Raw genomic sequence first — 14,987 nt, 5'->3', positions numbered from 1 at the left:
CCCCGATCTACCCCTTTTCTGAAAAAGAAGCTTCTGACTTAAAGGTTTGGTTACCTGACCTTGGGACAATATTTTAATGTTGTCTATAAATGAAAAGATGATTTAGGTTTCTATCTGTAGACTGAGGAAAAAGTGTTGAAATAAATGCTTCCTTTGAAAGGAGTGTACAAGTCGCGCAGTCACAGAAACTGATTGGATAGCAACCCAAAGCAATGCATTCCCTCTCTTTTTTTCTTTTCCCACCTAATATTCTCAGTCCGAGTTAAGCATTCAGTGTTGCATTTGGCCCCGTTCTCTCAAACCGATGGGAGCTTGAGAGCAGTGTTGTGCAAATACTGTTTTAGTAATCACATCTATAATAGGCAGTTGAAATGACCAAAGACAGACATTAACAGGAAATATGCTTCCTGTCAGATCCAGCACATCGCTGTGAAATCGAGTAATTGAGAAGCTTTTTATCACCACGCTGAAAAACTCCTTTTAGGGTAGTTTCATTTTTTGTAAATGTCTAGTTTTGTAACAGGACCAGTGAAAATTTGCAATTTGTGACTGTTGGAGCCAAATAGAAGGAACTCACTTCTGTCAGCTCTGATGCTGCTTGGCCGCCTGATGCATGAAGAAATTCTTTAAACTTTTGGAAACCAGTTTTGTTTTGCACATAGAAATAATATATGGATATAGCTGAGACATGACCTTAAATTCTCCTTGTGTTCTTGTTTTGCCAGTGTCTCACAATACTTTAAGTACTATATAATTATTTTTTTCAGCAAATCAGTCTTGAATAAACACTCTACAGGAGATACCTAGAATTGATCTCATGTTTTACAGTAACATCTTGAAACGATGTGCAGTTCGTTCCCTTTGTGGAGTGTTAGAAACATCTGTAAAACATCAGAAATCAATGTTAAATTACTGCTAGCGACCAGGTGCTGTCAGTGTCAGGCTAAAGTCACTGTCAAAAGGAAATTAAAATATTTAAAATGAAAATGTGTTGTTTCTAGCATTAAAATTACTGTATAGGTAAACAGCATTCTATTGTTTACAAAAGTCAGTTGTCCCCATCCAGACTTACAGTAGTAGTGAGGTATCAGGTAGTCTGTGACTTTCAATAAATAAATGATAAAAAATAAATCAGTAATGTTTTCCTCCAGAACCCTAGGTGCCCCTTTAAATTCAAAAGTGAGAAACACTGACATACACTGAGCCTTTTGAAATTCCATTATCTGACAATTTGTAAGGCTGCAGTAACTTTTAGTACAATTTTATTGCTGGAGTATTTTTTTGTGTATAGACTGGAGGCTTTTGCTTCTGTATCTTATACTTCTGTGCTGTAATACTGCATGACATAAAAATGTCTAACACTATTGCTTCAGCTGTACACAAGTTAGGTCACAAAAAGCTCACTTTCCCACCTCCTAAAGTGCTCTGTGTGTGCGTGTCTGGAATGGAGTGTGCTAACACACAGCTGTGCTGCACAACAGTTTAGATCAAGACGTGGGGAACATCATCTCCACTTGAAATGGTAATATCTGGTGTTACAGTGATGTTTTATCTGCTGTCTCATACATCTTTAAGTCAAGATAGCTGGAGAATATCCTAATTATTGCCACTAGTTTCACGTTGAAATGTCAGCATTAATATGATGTGGCAAACAGATTTCCCTTCAAATGCTGGTAAAATTTGCTTGTGGCATCTAACTAGGGAAATGACAAGTATAATTGCCCTCAAGTTGCATATTTTTCACAACCCGTCTTAGTTATATTGCGAAGCATTTTCCCCAATAGCAATATATTTGCTTACAGAGCAAGAAAAGCATCTTTATGCCATTCCCTCCATCACTGGTTTCTGAAGTTCTGGAGCTGTCTCCAGACTTCGGACAAGTGTTCTTGCGGCCTTCCGTGTCGCTTCCTCTGTTACCTTAGTCAGCAGGAGAAAACTTCAGGAGCATGGTGTTTTTTGCTCTACCGGTCAAGTAGATACAGAACTCCTCTTCTACCTCGCTACCCTTTCCTTGTCAGGATTATGTAGCAATCTCAGAATCACAGAGCAGTTTGGGTGGGAAGGGACCTCAACAATCCTCCAGTTCCACCCCCCTGCCCTGGGCAGGGACACCTCCCACCAGAGCCCTGTCCAACCTGGCCTTGAACACTTCCAGAAATAGAGCTGTAAATTAGCTTTTGCCTGTTTTATTATGCCTATCTAAAATAAATATGATAAGGGATAATATTTTAAATGTTTTTTCAGTAGAAATAATCAACATATATTTCTTTAGGAAGAAGATGGACTGCGGATGAGGAAGGCACCTCAGACAAACAACCCAATATCTGCTTCTGCAGCTGCTGTCAAGGACGAAGGGCTCAGCTCCAGACTACTTGCTTTGGTGGTTTTGTTCTTTGTCTTTGGTGTAATTATAGGAAAAATAGCCTTGTAGAGGCAGCATGCTGGAAATTGTAAATTGGTTTGATGGTTCTGCCATATCATTGGATTAAATTTATTCATAACAATGTTTAAAAAAAAAATTAATGTATGACATCTCACAGGTCTTGCCTTTAAATTACCCCTGCACAAATACTATGTAACATAATCTAGAAAGTTTAAAATGTACAATGAATGAATGAATATTCATGATGAAAGGGGGGAGATGGAAAGGGGAAGAAAATCATGATTTAACACTACAATGGAATATTGTATATGTCATTTTAAACATTCTTAGACCCTGCTACATGTTGCTGGATTACCTCTTTTAAAAAAAAAAAAAAAAGGAAAAAAAAAAAAAGGGAAAACGAGAAAAAACTATTCCTCCACTGCTGGAGCTGGCCCTATTGGATGTTTGGAGCTGGGTTAGGCAGGAGGTGTTAACTTCTGTAAAATACGTTAATCCACCATTCTGCTCATAAATTTAACAGTTTCTGTCAGTGTCTTCAACTCTGTGCAAGTTACCGATTTCTTGGCACTTAAATGAATAGTGAGAAGCTGAAAAGAATTGTATGTGGCAATGCTGAATGTGCTAGGCATCATTAAGAGGCATATATTGACTGGTATGACGCTCATTTGGAATAAAGGTCAATGCCTTGTTCTCGTAAAGGGACCAAGCTACGTTGCTGTTGGTTCATTTAGTTGAATTAAAGTGTTATTCAGAGATGTTTAATGCATATTTAACTTATTTAATGTATTTCATCTCATGTTTCCTTACTGTCACAAAATTGACTAATACTATATGGTATGAAAAGGCACCTGTTTAAAGCCAGTGACTAGAACTAAAAATTTGCTGCTGTAGTGATGCGAGATTCTTCTGCCTCCTGGTGTTTTGGGCACTACACAATTGTTGGGAGTTTTGATCATCTGAGTATTGGAGAAACAGTGGTCAGGAAACTGGTTTTGTATGTAAATAAGTCTATCTAGGGGAAAAAAATATAAGTAGTAAACTAGTCCTATGCCGTAAAAGACCAATCCTGTTTGACTATGTAGCATCTTCAAAAAAGAAAAAAAAAGAAAAGAAAAATTAAATAAAGCCCCCAAATTAATGTTTCCTTTGTTACTTTTGTCATGTTCTCACAGTTTTAGAGGGGAGGACGAAAGAATATTCTCTGTCAATTTATAGTTTGTTCATGGCATAAGGAAACTTGCAGCCTTGTTTCAGGATGAAATTTTTTTGCAGCCTAATTTCAAAATCAATCCAAACCACCCCATCATGAGCCTGATGTACCAAAGTGCTGTTCAAGGTAACCGTGCTGGCTGCTGAGGTACACGGTGACGGCCCATTTTTCATTTTAGTTGGGTTCAGTAGTTAAGATGCTTGACAGCATTTTGAGAGTAAGGTTAAACTAAGTTGGTTTTAAGTGTACTTTTAGTACAAAATACATAAACTCAATGTGTTTTAACATGTTGGACTTCAGTAGAAGAAACAGCTGTTGAGCAGATAAATTCCCGTATATTCTTAGATGGTAGGTCCAGAAACCATCAGTGACAGCAGTTTTTTGTAACACCTTTCAGGATTAAGATATGTCTTTTAAAAGCGACTTCTTTCATTCCTTTATTATTCCTGTGATTTCTTGAGAAAGCTGTTTGGGCTGCAGCCTGTCTGCTACACTCATTGACCTTTATATTTGTTCCACTTGTGTCTCAAGGGTTTCCTGCTTTACAAGTGCAAACAAGTGAAATTTTATGTGAGGTCTAATAAGAAAATAGGAGGAAAAAATCTTAATTGGTGTGTTCAGCTTATGAACACAACTCAAAGTACTTGTAGAAGATTCAACAGAAATGAGAGGTGTATCTTTAGCATTTTAAAATGCTAGTGCCTTGTCTGCTCAGGATGGAAGTGACAAAGCAATTAAAATATGCCTGTAAAGGGGCAGAGAAGATGGGAGATGAGCTGGAAAGAATGAAGCAGTGAGTTCACTGTGACAAATTGGGCAGAGCCGGTCAAGAAGATGTTACTTTCAGGGCAGTAGAAGCTAATGAAAGCTTTTACACGAAACATTTTAAAAGAACCTTTTCAGAAAGACAAAGTTGTAAGTGATGTTGCAAAATTATTTTTCATGACTTTGAAAAATATATTTGAGAAAGCCTTTACTGAAGGAGACTGATCTGTGCAGTATTTTTTTAAGAGGCCATAAACATCTCGATCTCGCTAAAAATGTGTTATCAGAAGACCTAAATTCCTAATTTGCTTTTAAAAAAAAAAAAAGTTAACTTTTCTTGAGCGCCCTGAAAAATAGCCTTAAACTTTCTTTTCGAAAAACCTGCTGTCTTTGCAGGGTAAAGGTGGAGGATCGAAGCTTTAAACTGGTCTCTTGTGAGTATATCTGTAGTAATGTTTCAGGCAAATTTTACACATGCTGTTGGCTAGCACAGTTGACTCTGCTGGCTCAGGAGTGTCCTCCTCCTGGTGTTCCATAGTCACTTCTTCATGACCTGTGACAGCTTGGAACCTGAAGTCGTTTGTGAGCAGTCGTTCCTGTTGTTTGCACTCCGGGATTACAGAGAGGTCCTGGAGGAACACTCTCGCGCTCTGAAGTGCAAGTTGTGATTGAAGAGACCCAACACACAAAGGACCTTAGTTAAGGATCTGTTGGTGACAACTACCGTCTGCAGTTGGGGCTGACCCACACCGTCAGTCCTAAACAAGACTCTTAAATTAACTGCTTACATTTTGGAACTTAACAGAATTCTGAGGTCTTTCCTAATCATTTCTGCTAACAGCCTGAACAGACAATAGCACTGAAGTGTCTGGATAATGCTTTGCTTTTGCCTAAAATAAAATGACTGATCAGTGGAATCTTATCACCTGCCTGTCTGGCCGGACCCTTTCATGTGCAGCAGAAAGAAAACTAAGGATGGGTTTTCTTCCAAGGTCCCTAAAAGGCCAGTCTGTAGATACATTGCAAAAAATGTATTGGATAGACGTTCTTAAGCCACCTGGATCTTTTGTAAGTTGTCCCTTAGATGATGACACCAGAGCAACTGTTTTCATTAAGTATTCACAGAAAGTGAATTATTCTGGAGGGCGTTGTATATCTTAGGAAGTTGTGCATGAAACATATAGTCTCTAAATAAGATTATTGTCTGGTGTCCTCATACAACACCAGATATTAGAAAACTGTAACTGATACATGATAGTACAAATCAAGTTATTAATCAAATTATTGTCCATACTGTTCTGCATATATGTTTACTGTTAATTTCTGTAGAAGGCAGTAGAGGCTGCTTAGGTAACGTTCACTTTGTGGAGCTTTACAGTCCTGTCTGCACTCTGGGCAAATTTGGTATAAATGGGGTATCTAAAATGTCTTGAAGCCCAGTACTGGGAAATGAATGGAAAATGGTTTCTACTATTTTTATGTAGTTATCCACATCCTAAAGCAAACACACCATGCACGAATGATCACAACTACTGCTCTGCATTGGCAGTTGGCCGCTGGGAATGCACAACTGTAACGACTGCACAGGCAAGCGAGGCGCCCCCTTTCCAGTTACTGCTGAACAGCCTCAGGGATCAAAGAGCACAGTAATGCCGTGCATGTCACGTTGAGAGGGATTGACGTACCATAATGTAATTTTCTAAAAATACGGGATTGTAATAGCTTGATGGTGGTATTCCGTGTTACTTTTTTTCTCCTGAAATGCTGTTAGTGGGATAAAGTTGGAACTTCACTTTGAACATCGCTAGAGTTTCCTCTCACCAATAAACTGTAAAGGGTTTCTATTCACAGCACATGTAAACTTGCAGTTCTTACTATAACCGTGACTTAGCATATTCACAGAGCGGTGTGCACACAAAAATGGATTGTTAATGTCTTAAGATACTGGATGTTGCAGTGTCCTAATGAAAGAAAACTCTATGCCATCCCTTTTCTTTAGAAAACGTGTACGACACTTTCATCTCTTAATTGGAACATTTCCTTAATTCTGGGGCATGATAGTGACTTAACTGTAGTAGCCTGAGGTTTTGAAACTACTTCTCTTGCTCGGCACGATGCCCATAAATGCCATATCCTGAGTTCTGTTTTCTATTTAAAGCAACTGAGGAAAAAAACACAACCCCAAATCCCTCTATTTGAAATTAAAGAACAGGCAAAGCAAGCGCTCTGAACCTCACGTGTGACTGTGTTACAGCTGCAGTGGTGCTTCGCAGCAGCTCGAGAGCAGCGTGGGGCTGGAGAGCCACTTTGTCTTTGTTTGGGAACAGGTTAGCGTCCGTTACTCAAATCCTCAAGTGAGTGAGTTGAGAAGGGACAGGTGGTGAGTGAATTTCAGTGTACGTATTTGAGATTTTTATTTTTTTTTGAGTCAGAAACCCTAATATAAAAAGAAGAAAGTAACCTGTACAGGAGTGAGACCAGTTCAATACCATATGTGGAAGTTACTATTCTTCGTAATCAGATATGTGTCTACAAGTTTAATTTACTGATCAGAAAACATTTGTATAAACCAATGTTTACGCGTTTTAGAGAGAAAAGCAACGCCTGAGCAAGGCTGCGTGCTCATACTGTGAAGCCGCGCTGTTCTCTAGGTATACTTGATGAAAAGATGACAATGGGATACGATGCTAGTATAAATCATCTGTTAGATAAATAGTGGGATTTATTGTTCAAGCAGGGCAAAGCTGATCCTTTGACCGTGTCCAATGAAAATTTCTTTATATTATGCTGACGGCTTCATGTGTACTGAATCACTTTGTCCAACGGGTGTCAGTGCAAAAGTGACACTACTCATTGTGCCGTTACTTTTATTTTGATTAACTGCAGAGGATGAAGTAATTGTGTGTTTCCACTACTCAGATCTGCTTAACTATAAAATTTGTTTTATTAATGGGTTGATTTTTTTGCTGGATAAATGTAGATTATTTTTTAAAATAACACAAGTAAGAGCCAGCCAGCAATCTCTTACATGTAGTATTCTAGTAAGCATGCACGTGCACACTTCCAGAATGACCACGCGCCCCTCATTTATTCCCCCATTTCCCGTGGCTTCGTTTCCTTTTACAGAACCGCATTCACATTTGTACTTTGAGGAGTAAAACTTTTGAAAACTTGACTGAACTTCCACGTAGATCTTTTTTGCCTCCCGGTCCAGGTCTAAGTGTGTTGTCCCGAGGCTTCTGCGGGAGTGAACACTACAAAAAGGAGCTCTGGGTCTGCGAGTACAGAAACAACGCTGCTTTTCCTTGAAGGAAACTTGAACTTTGGATCTTTTCTCCTGTGATCTGTCATTAGAAAATGGCCTTTTCCAGATGGTAAAACAAAAGAAGTTACGAAAACAAATGAATTAAGAAGAACTAATAGAAGCCACGTATTACAAGTTGACATTACACATCTGGCATTTCTGTTTATGTTTCTGCATTGATACATTTCATTCTTATTTAATAAGTTCCTAATTTTGTGAGGGTTTTTTTCAAGATTTCAAAGTGCCTATGAAGAAGTGAAGAACAGCCCGTAGTAAAGGATTGTTCCCAGTTTAGCTGTACTTCATTTTTTTAATCAAATCTTTTTCTTCAGTGGATAAACCCACAAGATTAGAAAAGCCTCTTGAAGTCCCTCATGTTTGAGTTGGCAAAATTCCCACACGTAATTATCCACATGCAACTACTCTTAAAAGACCTTTATTAAGGCTGTAAAAGTCAAGCACTCAGAAGTTAGGAAATGGCAAAATGTGTTGTTTGGCCTCTTGTTGTGAGTACGCTGCAGTACCCGCTCGAGGCTTCGGTACCGCGTCGGGAGGGGAGGGGAGGCCCAGAAGGTGTCTAAGGCCGCCCAACTTGGTGTGCCAAGGTCAGGCACACCTGACCTCATACAAGAAGATCTTAAGTTCTCTTAAGATACGTATAATTAGGTTTTTAAAAGTTGAACTTAAAAAATGGCATCATGGGTGTAACCCACGTGTGCGTCAGGACTGAATCCTTTATGTTCTGCGTACGGACACCCATTCTCGACAGAAGCATCCGATGTGGTGGTGAGCAGCCTTGAGCTGAAGCAGCAGGTTTTGTTTTCACATTTCACTGGGAGGCCACACAGAAGTGCGATCGGAGCCAGGATTTTTTGCCTCAGTTCTGAGCCCAAAGGAGCGTTTCTGTGAAGGCTGCAGACTTTCCTGCCCAATTTCTTTTCTGATCTATTGTGCCTGAGCTGTCAAATCTCACCCCATTCCCCCCCTCGGCCCTCTGGTTCCATCCAAGTCATCCTTGTTTGTTCGCTGCTCCTTGGCACAGAAACCCATGTTCAGCCGAGCGTCTTTAAATGGCTTTTCTTCTCTGCTGCCTATTTATTTTCCATCTCAGCCTCTTTCTGCCCATCGCCCTCCCCGTCTCGCTCTCCCGGCTCTGCCCGTCCGGCCTCGGGGCCCACGGGAGCGTGCCCCGCACATGCCCCACTGCTGCTTTTCCCACCCCGGGACCCGCTCGCCTTCTGCTCCTCTTTGATCAGATTTGTTCCTTCCTCCTCTTCGCTCTGTGTAGAGTTTGGAGAAATGAGTCTTGTCAGCCATCTCCTTTGTGTCCCCGGCTTTTCTCTGCTGCTTCAATGCAGCGTATTTATTTATAGTGAATAGCATGCTTTTGTATTCGGTGTGGATTGTTTATCAAACGAAGCACTAGCTCGATGCTGTTAATATATCCAAAAGCAGTTTAAAACTTTTTTGTGTGTTTTGTTTAAGAATGGTTTGGGAAACGTAGAACGCAAAATAACATTCGAAGGCATTTTACACAGGGGGGCGTTAAGGTGGCTAATTGGAAAAATAAGTTACTGTTAATTGAGCTGTGACGAGGAGATCAGACCCATGACTCTTTGTCTGGCAAAGTCAGCTCATGCTTTAAATTTTCGTGCCTGCTAGAGAAGCAGAAAATTGCAAAGGCAACCCAGCTGAGCAGCTTACGATACTAAAGAAGGTACGAGAGCCTTTCCTGCTCAGGCTCAGGGCAGGAAGCTGCTAAATGCATTCCGAGAGTTTGAAAATTTTTTTTTTCTTTTTCTCTGCTTTTTGGAGTGGTTAAAAAAGATTAAACTTTTGAAAAGTATTATGTAAGAAGTGAATGGGGAAGAGTTTTCCAACTCTTCTGTCCCGTTACCACTGACTTTCGGGCAGTAGCCTGCCAGTGCACCTGTTAGCTTGGTTTTTCTTCACAGCTACAATAAACAGGTATCTATTTTACAGTTTAAAGGAATCCAGTAGTCAGGACTAATGTTTGTTGTCTGTGCCTTAGACCTGCTTTTCTAATGCAGAGTTAGACATGAAACACAAAGTTACTTGGTTTTGTCTTGTTTATGTCAGATGAAGATAAACGAATCGCAGAACTGGAAGTTGGTGGTTGCCGTGGAATCCTGATGACATTCGAGCTCAGCATACAGCCGTGCAAACTGCTAAGAAATGTAACTGGTGCTTCAGAAGGGCATAGCTAAGCACATTTCATAGTGAACCTGGTAGTGAAGAAAAAATTAGATGGAAAACTGAATTAGACTTGACAATTTTCTAAGTGAAAGCTATTAAATGGCCAAAACCCCAAGAATTTTGCAATCGAGAAGGGGGACAACTTTGCCTAACCATCCATCCTATTTCAGTGATAAAACAAAGGGAAAAATCATATGTAAAGTAATACAAAACAAATGAGAAAAAGGGAAGCAGACAGCGATGAACTCAAAATGAGAGTTATGTAGAAAATTAATAAGGAAAGCAGTAGCCAAAGGAAAAGAAAAATGTATGGGTTGGAGTGCTCAGAGAGGGTGATGAAGAGCTGAAGTTCAGAGGAAACGTTTGCGGTAGGGTAAGGACCATTACGAGATGCAGGTGGCAAAACTGCTAGTGATGATGTAAGAGAACCAGAAAGGTGATGTCATTCATTAGCAATACTTAATATTAAAAAATAACATTTTTAAATTCAGTAGGTCTAGAAACCTCCTATCAGTCCCTCTAAGGGAGGTGCCTGGGGCAGTCTCTGACCTGTGGATGAGGAGGGTGGCGAATGGGGCAGGACTGCCCGGGTGAAGCGCTTGGCTAGCGCAACACCCCCGGGAGGGGACGGGGACGGGGACGGAGGTGAATGTTAATGAAGGAGTGTGATGTAAGTCATTTCATTCTGTCTTTGGTTTTCAGTTTTCTTTGGGATTAGTGTGAACTGAGTGTATCTGGGCCCCTGCGAAGCTTGGTGGTTTCAGATAATCACACCTTTTAGAAGGTTGTTCACAGAGAACCATAATGAAATGGGGGACAGAAGGGTCTGCTGGCACCCGATACGATTCAATGGTTCCGGATCACTGGTGAAAACAGGTAAAAAATCACTGCTGATACAATGTTAACAGGACAAAAATATCCACACCCAGAACCAGAGTGAGTAAGAGCTCCACGTGTCCCCAGTGCAGTCCCAGGGTGAAAGACTAACGAACAAGAATGTGTTCCTGTTTTTAATTACCGTTAGCAGTAAGAGATTATATTTCTGTATGTCTCAGCTGTGAGAGTTGGGAATTTTGGATGCAATTTGGATATTTACATTTTAAAAGAGAAGCTGAGTAATTGGAATGGATGCAAAAAAAACATTAAAAAAATCACTGGTGGAGTGTGAAAATGCCTTAGAGAGAGAAAACTCGGTTGGCTGAGTTTATCTACCAGAATTGAGAATGTCTTGGTTACAGTGCACAAGTACCTTCACGGGGAGAAAATACTGAACACTGCAGCTTTCTGATCTTAAAGAGCAACACAACAAGAATCACTGACTGGCAATCGAAGCCAGGCAAATTCAAATTGGAAAAAAGGCAAAAAAGCAACAAATTCTTAAGAGAGAATAACTGTGTAATTTAGGAATGTTTCTCCAAAGAACTGTGAACAGAACAATAAAAGTTATGATATTTATGCAAATAGCTTTTTCATGGCTTTTTTCTTTCAGAAGTATACTTAAAGGGGGGGGGAACCAGAGGACAAGGAGGCTCCTGATGAGGCTGTCATTGGGAGGTTTAGTCGGCGTAGCCCGTCCGTGGCGCGGGGTCGCGGAGCTGTGGCTGAGCATCCAGCGCTGCGGGGGCCGAGCGGTGTCCTCCGGCTGTGGGAGGAGGTGGGACCTTTCTCCAGTGGTGCCGCATAAGCAGGTGATGTCTCGTAACTTTTTACATCGTGCTAATCCCTCCACCACTTTGAAAGGATCTGTGCTTTTGGAGGAGTTTTTACACCACGCGATATCCGAACACTTGCTAAGTTTAATACATTTCCATACTATGTAAATGAAACAAACAAGTATCTGCACATAAATCTCATTCTTGGGGGGTAAATGTAAAGCAGGAACTGCCTTCCCCCTCCTCCACCCACCCTCCAAAGCCAGCACAAGGCTGTTCCCTGCTCTGGCCATGGACATCTGTGGGTCCCGCAGAAACACGGAGCCTCGCCGAGTTGAGTCCCAGGAGCCTTTTCTTGAGGCTGCAGCGAGCGACGAGCGACGGCTCCTGCACGGTGACGGCAAATGGGTCTGCCCAAGAAAACGTTCTGCCACGCGTATGGCTTACGTGCGATGCGGCTGTGCTACCCTCACCTCGCCCCCATTCACAGCAGCTCCATGGGGACATCCCAAAGGAGATGCCACATTCTCCAAGATGCATTTCCAGTTCTTCCGACGTTTGCCTGTGGGTCTGCATGCAGCAGCAGGCAACACCTTGGAAGCAGAGGGAGGTATTTTGCCTGCTGAACTAACCCTGGAGAAGTCCCCTTCTCCACTGACTGCAGGGGGAACCGAAGGCGAGGGAGCCAAGCTCGGCCTTTTTGTGTATCATCTTAGAAGTGTAACTGCTTATGTGCATGATTAGTATTTGATCACGCCTGGAGCAAGCGAACATGATGACAACATTATGTCACAACTGTATGCATTTAATAAGCATCTCATCTGAATTATTAGTTAATGTACAGATTCCCCAAAAGCATTTTTATGTTATAAACCCCATAATTTATCTAAGTACAAGCTGCAAGTTCATAAATACAGCATTAAGAAGATAGCTATTGCATAGCTGGTTTAACAAAATATCCTTTGTGTGTAAGATATATAGGCTTATTTGGAGAGGCTTTAGCTACTGGGAGGAGGTCTTCTCCAAGTAAATTCTATGCTTCTCAGCTGCAGCAGACAGGGAATGTAATTTCTTAGTTTGTGCTTCTTGTCAGTGGAAATCAGTTTGACCCAACTATGCTGTCTGATTCGAGTGTCTCCTCAGCCCAGTGTTCACTGGAGGCAGATTTATGAAACATCTTTAAAGGAATGAGGCTGGAAGTGACAGTCTGATGGAAAGGAGAGATGGATTAACTGGTACTGCAGTACACTTACTAGAAAGGAAACAGCGAAGATACGTGGCCTGCGAAGGCTTGTAAGCGATCTTTTGCTTCGCTGGGTGCACGGCGCACAGGAGCGGTGCCGGCCTCTGCCTGCGCACAAGGTGTGCAGGGACACGGGGCCACTGCCGACGTACCGAAGCGCAGGTCAGTGCCGCGCTGGAAAAGTCGGAATAACGCAGCACAGACACAGTGTCTGCAGCTGTGTAATGCGGAAGGTCGGAGCAGCTGTGCACAAAAGCCTCTTCCATCTCCTGTATCTTCTCTTATGACCGGGGTCAGGCGTAACAGTCTGTCAAGGCACCATGCTGCGAGGGCTGCTTTTTGTACATACTCAAGTGGAAGATTGTATGTTGCGTCTTTGTGTGTGTACATACACAGGAAAACTGCAGAAAATCTCTGTAAACTGAGAAAGGCACAATTAACTGTGCCCTTATCAAGAGCACTTGCTGACTGTTCATCTGTTGCTGACTGACTCTGCAGATTAAATTTGCAAGAATAGCAATAGGTGTATCATGGGAGGGAACTCAGCCTCAAAGAAAGTCAGCAGCCGACACTTCGGATGTTTGAATTACATCTGAATCGGGCTCTTGATTAAATCTTAGCAACGTCAGAAGCTCAAAGCAGCACTTGTAATTGATGTCGCTTCCCCCTTCCCCCATATTGCTAAATTATCTATTGCAATGTGCAGTGCATCCATGTCACTACATTAAATTTGTATGCAAAGAAGAGGGGAGATTAGGCAATAAAGCCACAGGACAAACAGAGTGTAGTCAGGCGTATCTTCCTGGCTTCGTTCACTGTTGTTGAGCGTTTTTAAAAAGTGTTTCCAAATCTGAGTAAAACTGATTCCAGATGTGCTCATTTGAAGGATATAAAAGTCATGCTAGCACCAAGACTATCTGAATTCTGTGCTGTGCCTGAACAGATAACTAGTCCCATCTTAAAAACAGAAGTGCTATAAACAGTAAAAAGGCCACAGGCAAAGGTTTTAGTGCTTCGTTCCCATTAGCATCCTTTTTTCCCACGTATTTTAGACTAAGGTAGCTAGATAATTCCTCTGGCGCTCCGGCGCACTGAATGAGAGGTGCCTGGTAGGACGTGGGTCGCTTGGCCGGGCTGTCAGGACTGGATCCATCTGTGGGCCTTTCGCCAATGTACAGCAGGCTGTGCTCTTCCGTGTCTTGCTCCGTTTTGAAAAGTTCGTACTCCGTGTGGGGCAGCTTGATGCCCAAAGCCAAACATCCATTTGTGGGTGTTATATCCTGCTCCACCCGAGCCCTCCAGGAGCTTGTCAGCCCACAGCTTCCAGGTTCTGAGGAGTTCAGCATCGTCACCGTCACCTGGTCCATTGGCGTCACCCGAGCCTGCGTGACTTTGAAAGCCAGCTCTGTTCCCCCCCTCACCTTGGAGGAGGGGATGCCTTGGGTGTAATGGCCAGACGCGTAGATGGTGAAAGTCGGCTGTTTGCAGAGGGGGTCGGAGTAGTGATAGTAATAACCTTCCCAGGTGTGGTTGTTACCGTGGAATATGAAGTACCGGGTGAGGAAAAGCACGGCGGGTCGGACCTCGCAGTGGGTGCTCACCCAGCTGCCGCTGAGCTGCATCGGCAGCTGAGCTCTGAGGGGCAGTATGGGTGGGTGGTGCTCATCAGCTCTGTATATGATCCCACAGGCTGGGCAAGGATGCACATGGTGCTGCAGAAGACAAAAAATAACATTTTCGTAAACTGATGGGCAAAATACCCTTTCAGGATATTTTAAAAGCTGAAACTCCCCGCTCCTGCACCAGGGTGTTCAACTGCAGTGAACTCAGCCCGAGACATCCAGGCAGATTACACGAGACGAAGCGCTGCCTGGGCTCTTTGCTGCTCGGGTATGCTGGGACGGACAGAGGTCTGTGCCAGTGCCGCTACGAGGGGCGGCAGGAGGAGGGGAGGGCAAGGGCAGAGCGGCCGCAGGCACAGGGAACGCTCCCTCGGGCCATCCAGGTTCTCCCACAGCTTTTCCACCGCAACCTGCCACACACACCCACAGGTGAGGGTGAGAGAGAAGGTGCCCACACCACCGCATCTCTGCACCGGTTCAGAAAAATCGATGCAGTCTTTCCGGCAATCAAAGAGGCCGTGAAACCTTGACAGCGGGGCGGCTCCTGTGTCTGGGCCACCCCGCACTGAACGGAGGCCCCCCCACCCC

At 42.7% G+C, this 14,987-nt stretch overlaps 2 protein-coding genes across 2 annotated transcripts in view; one reads left to right on the top strand and one right to left on the bottom strand.

The window, feature by feature from the left end:
* VAPB (VAMP (vesicle-associated membrane protein)-associated protein B and C) overlaps nt 1–3,520 on the top strand; it is a 31,718-nt gene extending 28,198 nt beyond the window's left edge. Inside the window, exon 8 of the mRNA XM_009893599.1 lies at nt 2,271–3,520. Coding sequence (XP_009891901.1) covers nt 2,271–2,431 — 161 coding nt within the window. The 3' untranslated portion in view covers nt 2,432–3,520. The remainder of the gene's footprint in view (nt 1–2,270) is intronic.
* Nucleotides 3,521–13,724: 10,204 nt separating this feature from the next.
* Nucleotides 13,725–14,987, bottom strand: part of APCDD1L (adenomatosis polyposis coli down-regulated 1-like) — an 11,987-nt gene continuing 10,724 nt past the window's right edge. Inside the window, exon 3 of the mRNA XM_009893598.1 lies at nt 13,725–14,574. Within this exon, the coding sequence (XP_009891900.1) occupies nt 13,725–14,574 (850 nt within the window). The remainder of the gene's footprint in view (nt 14,575–14,987) is intronic.

The sequence above is a fragment of the Charadrius vociferus genome, unplaced genomic scaffold (genome assembly GCF_000708025.1).
Source record: "Charadrius vociferus isolate BGI_N301 unplaced genomic scaffold, ASM70802v2 scaffold259, whole genome shotgun sequence".
Classification (NCBI taxonomy): Eukaryota; Metazoa; Chordata; class Aves; order Charadriiformes; family Charadriidae; genus Charadrius; species Charadrius vociferus.
This window is presented reverse-complemented; position numbering and strand designations above follow the sequence as displayed.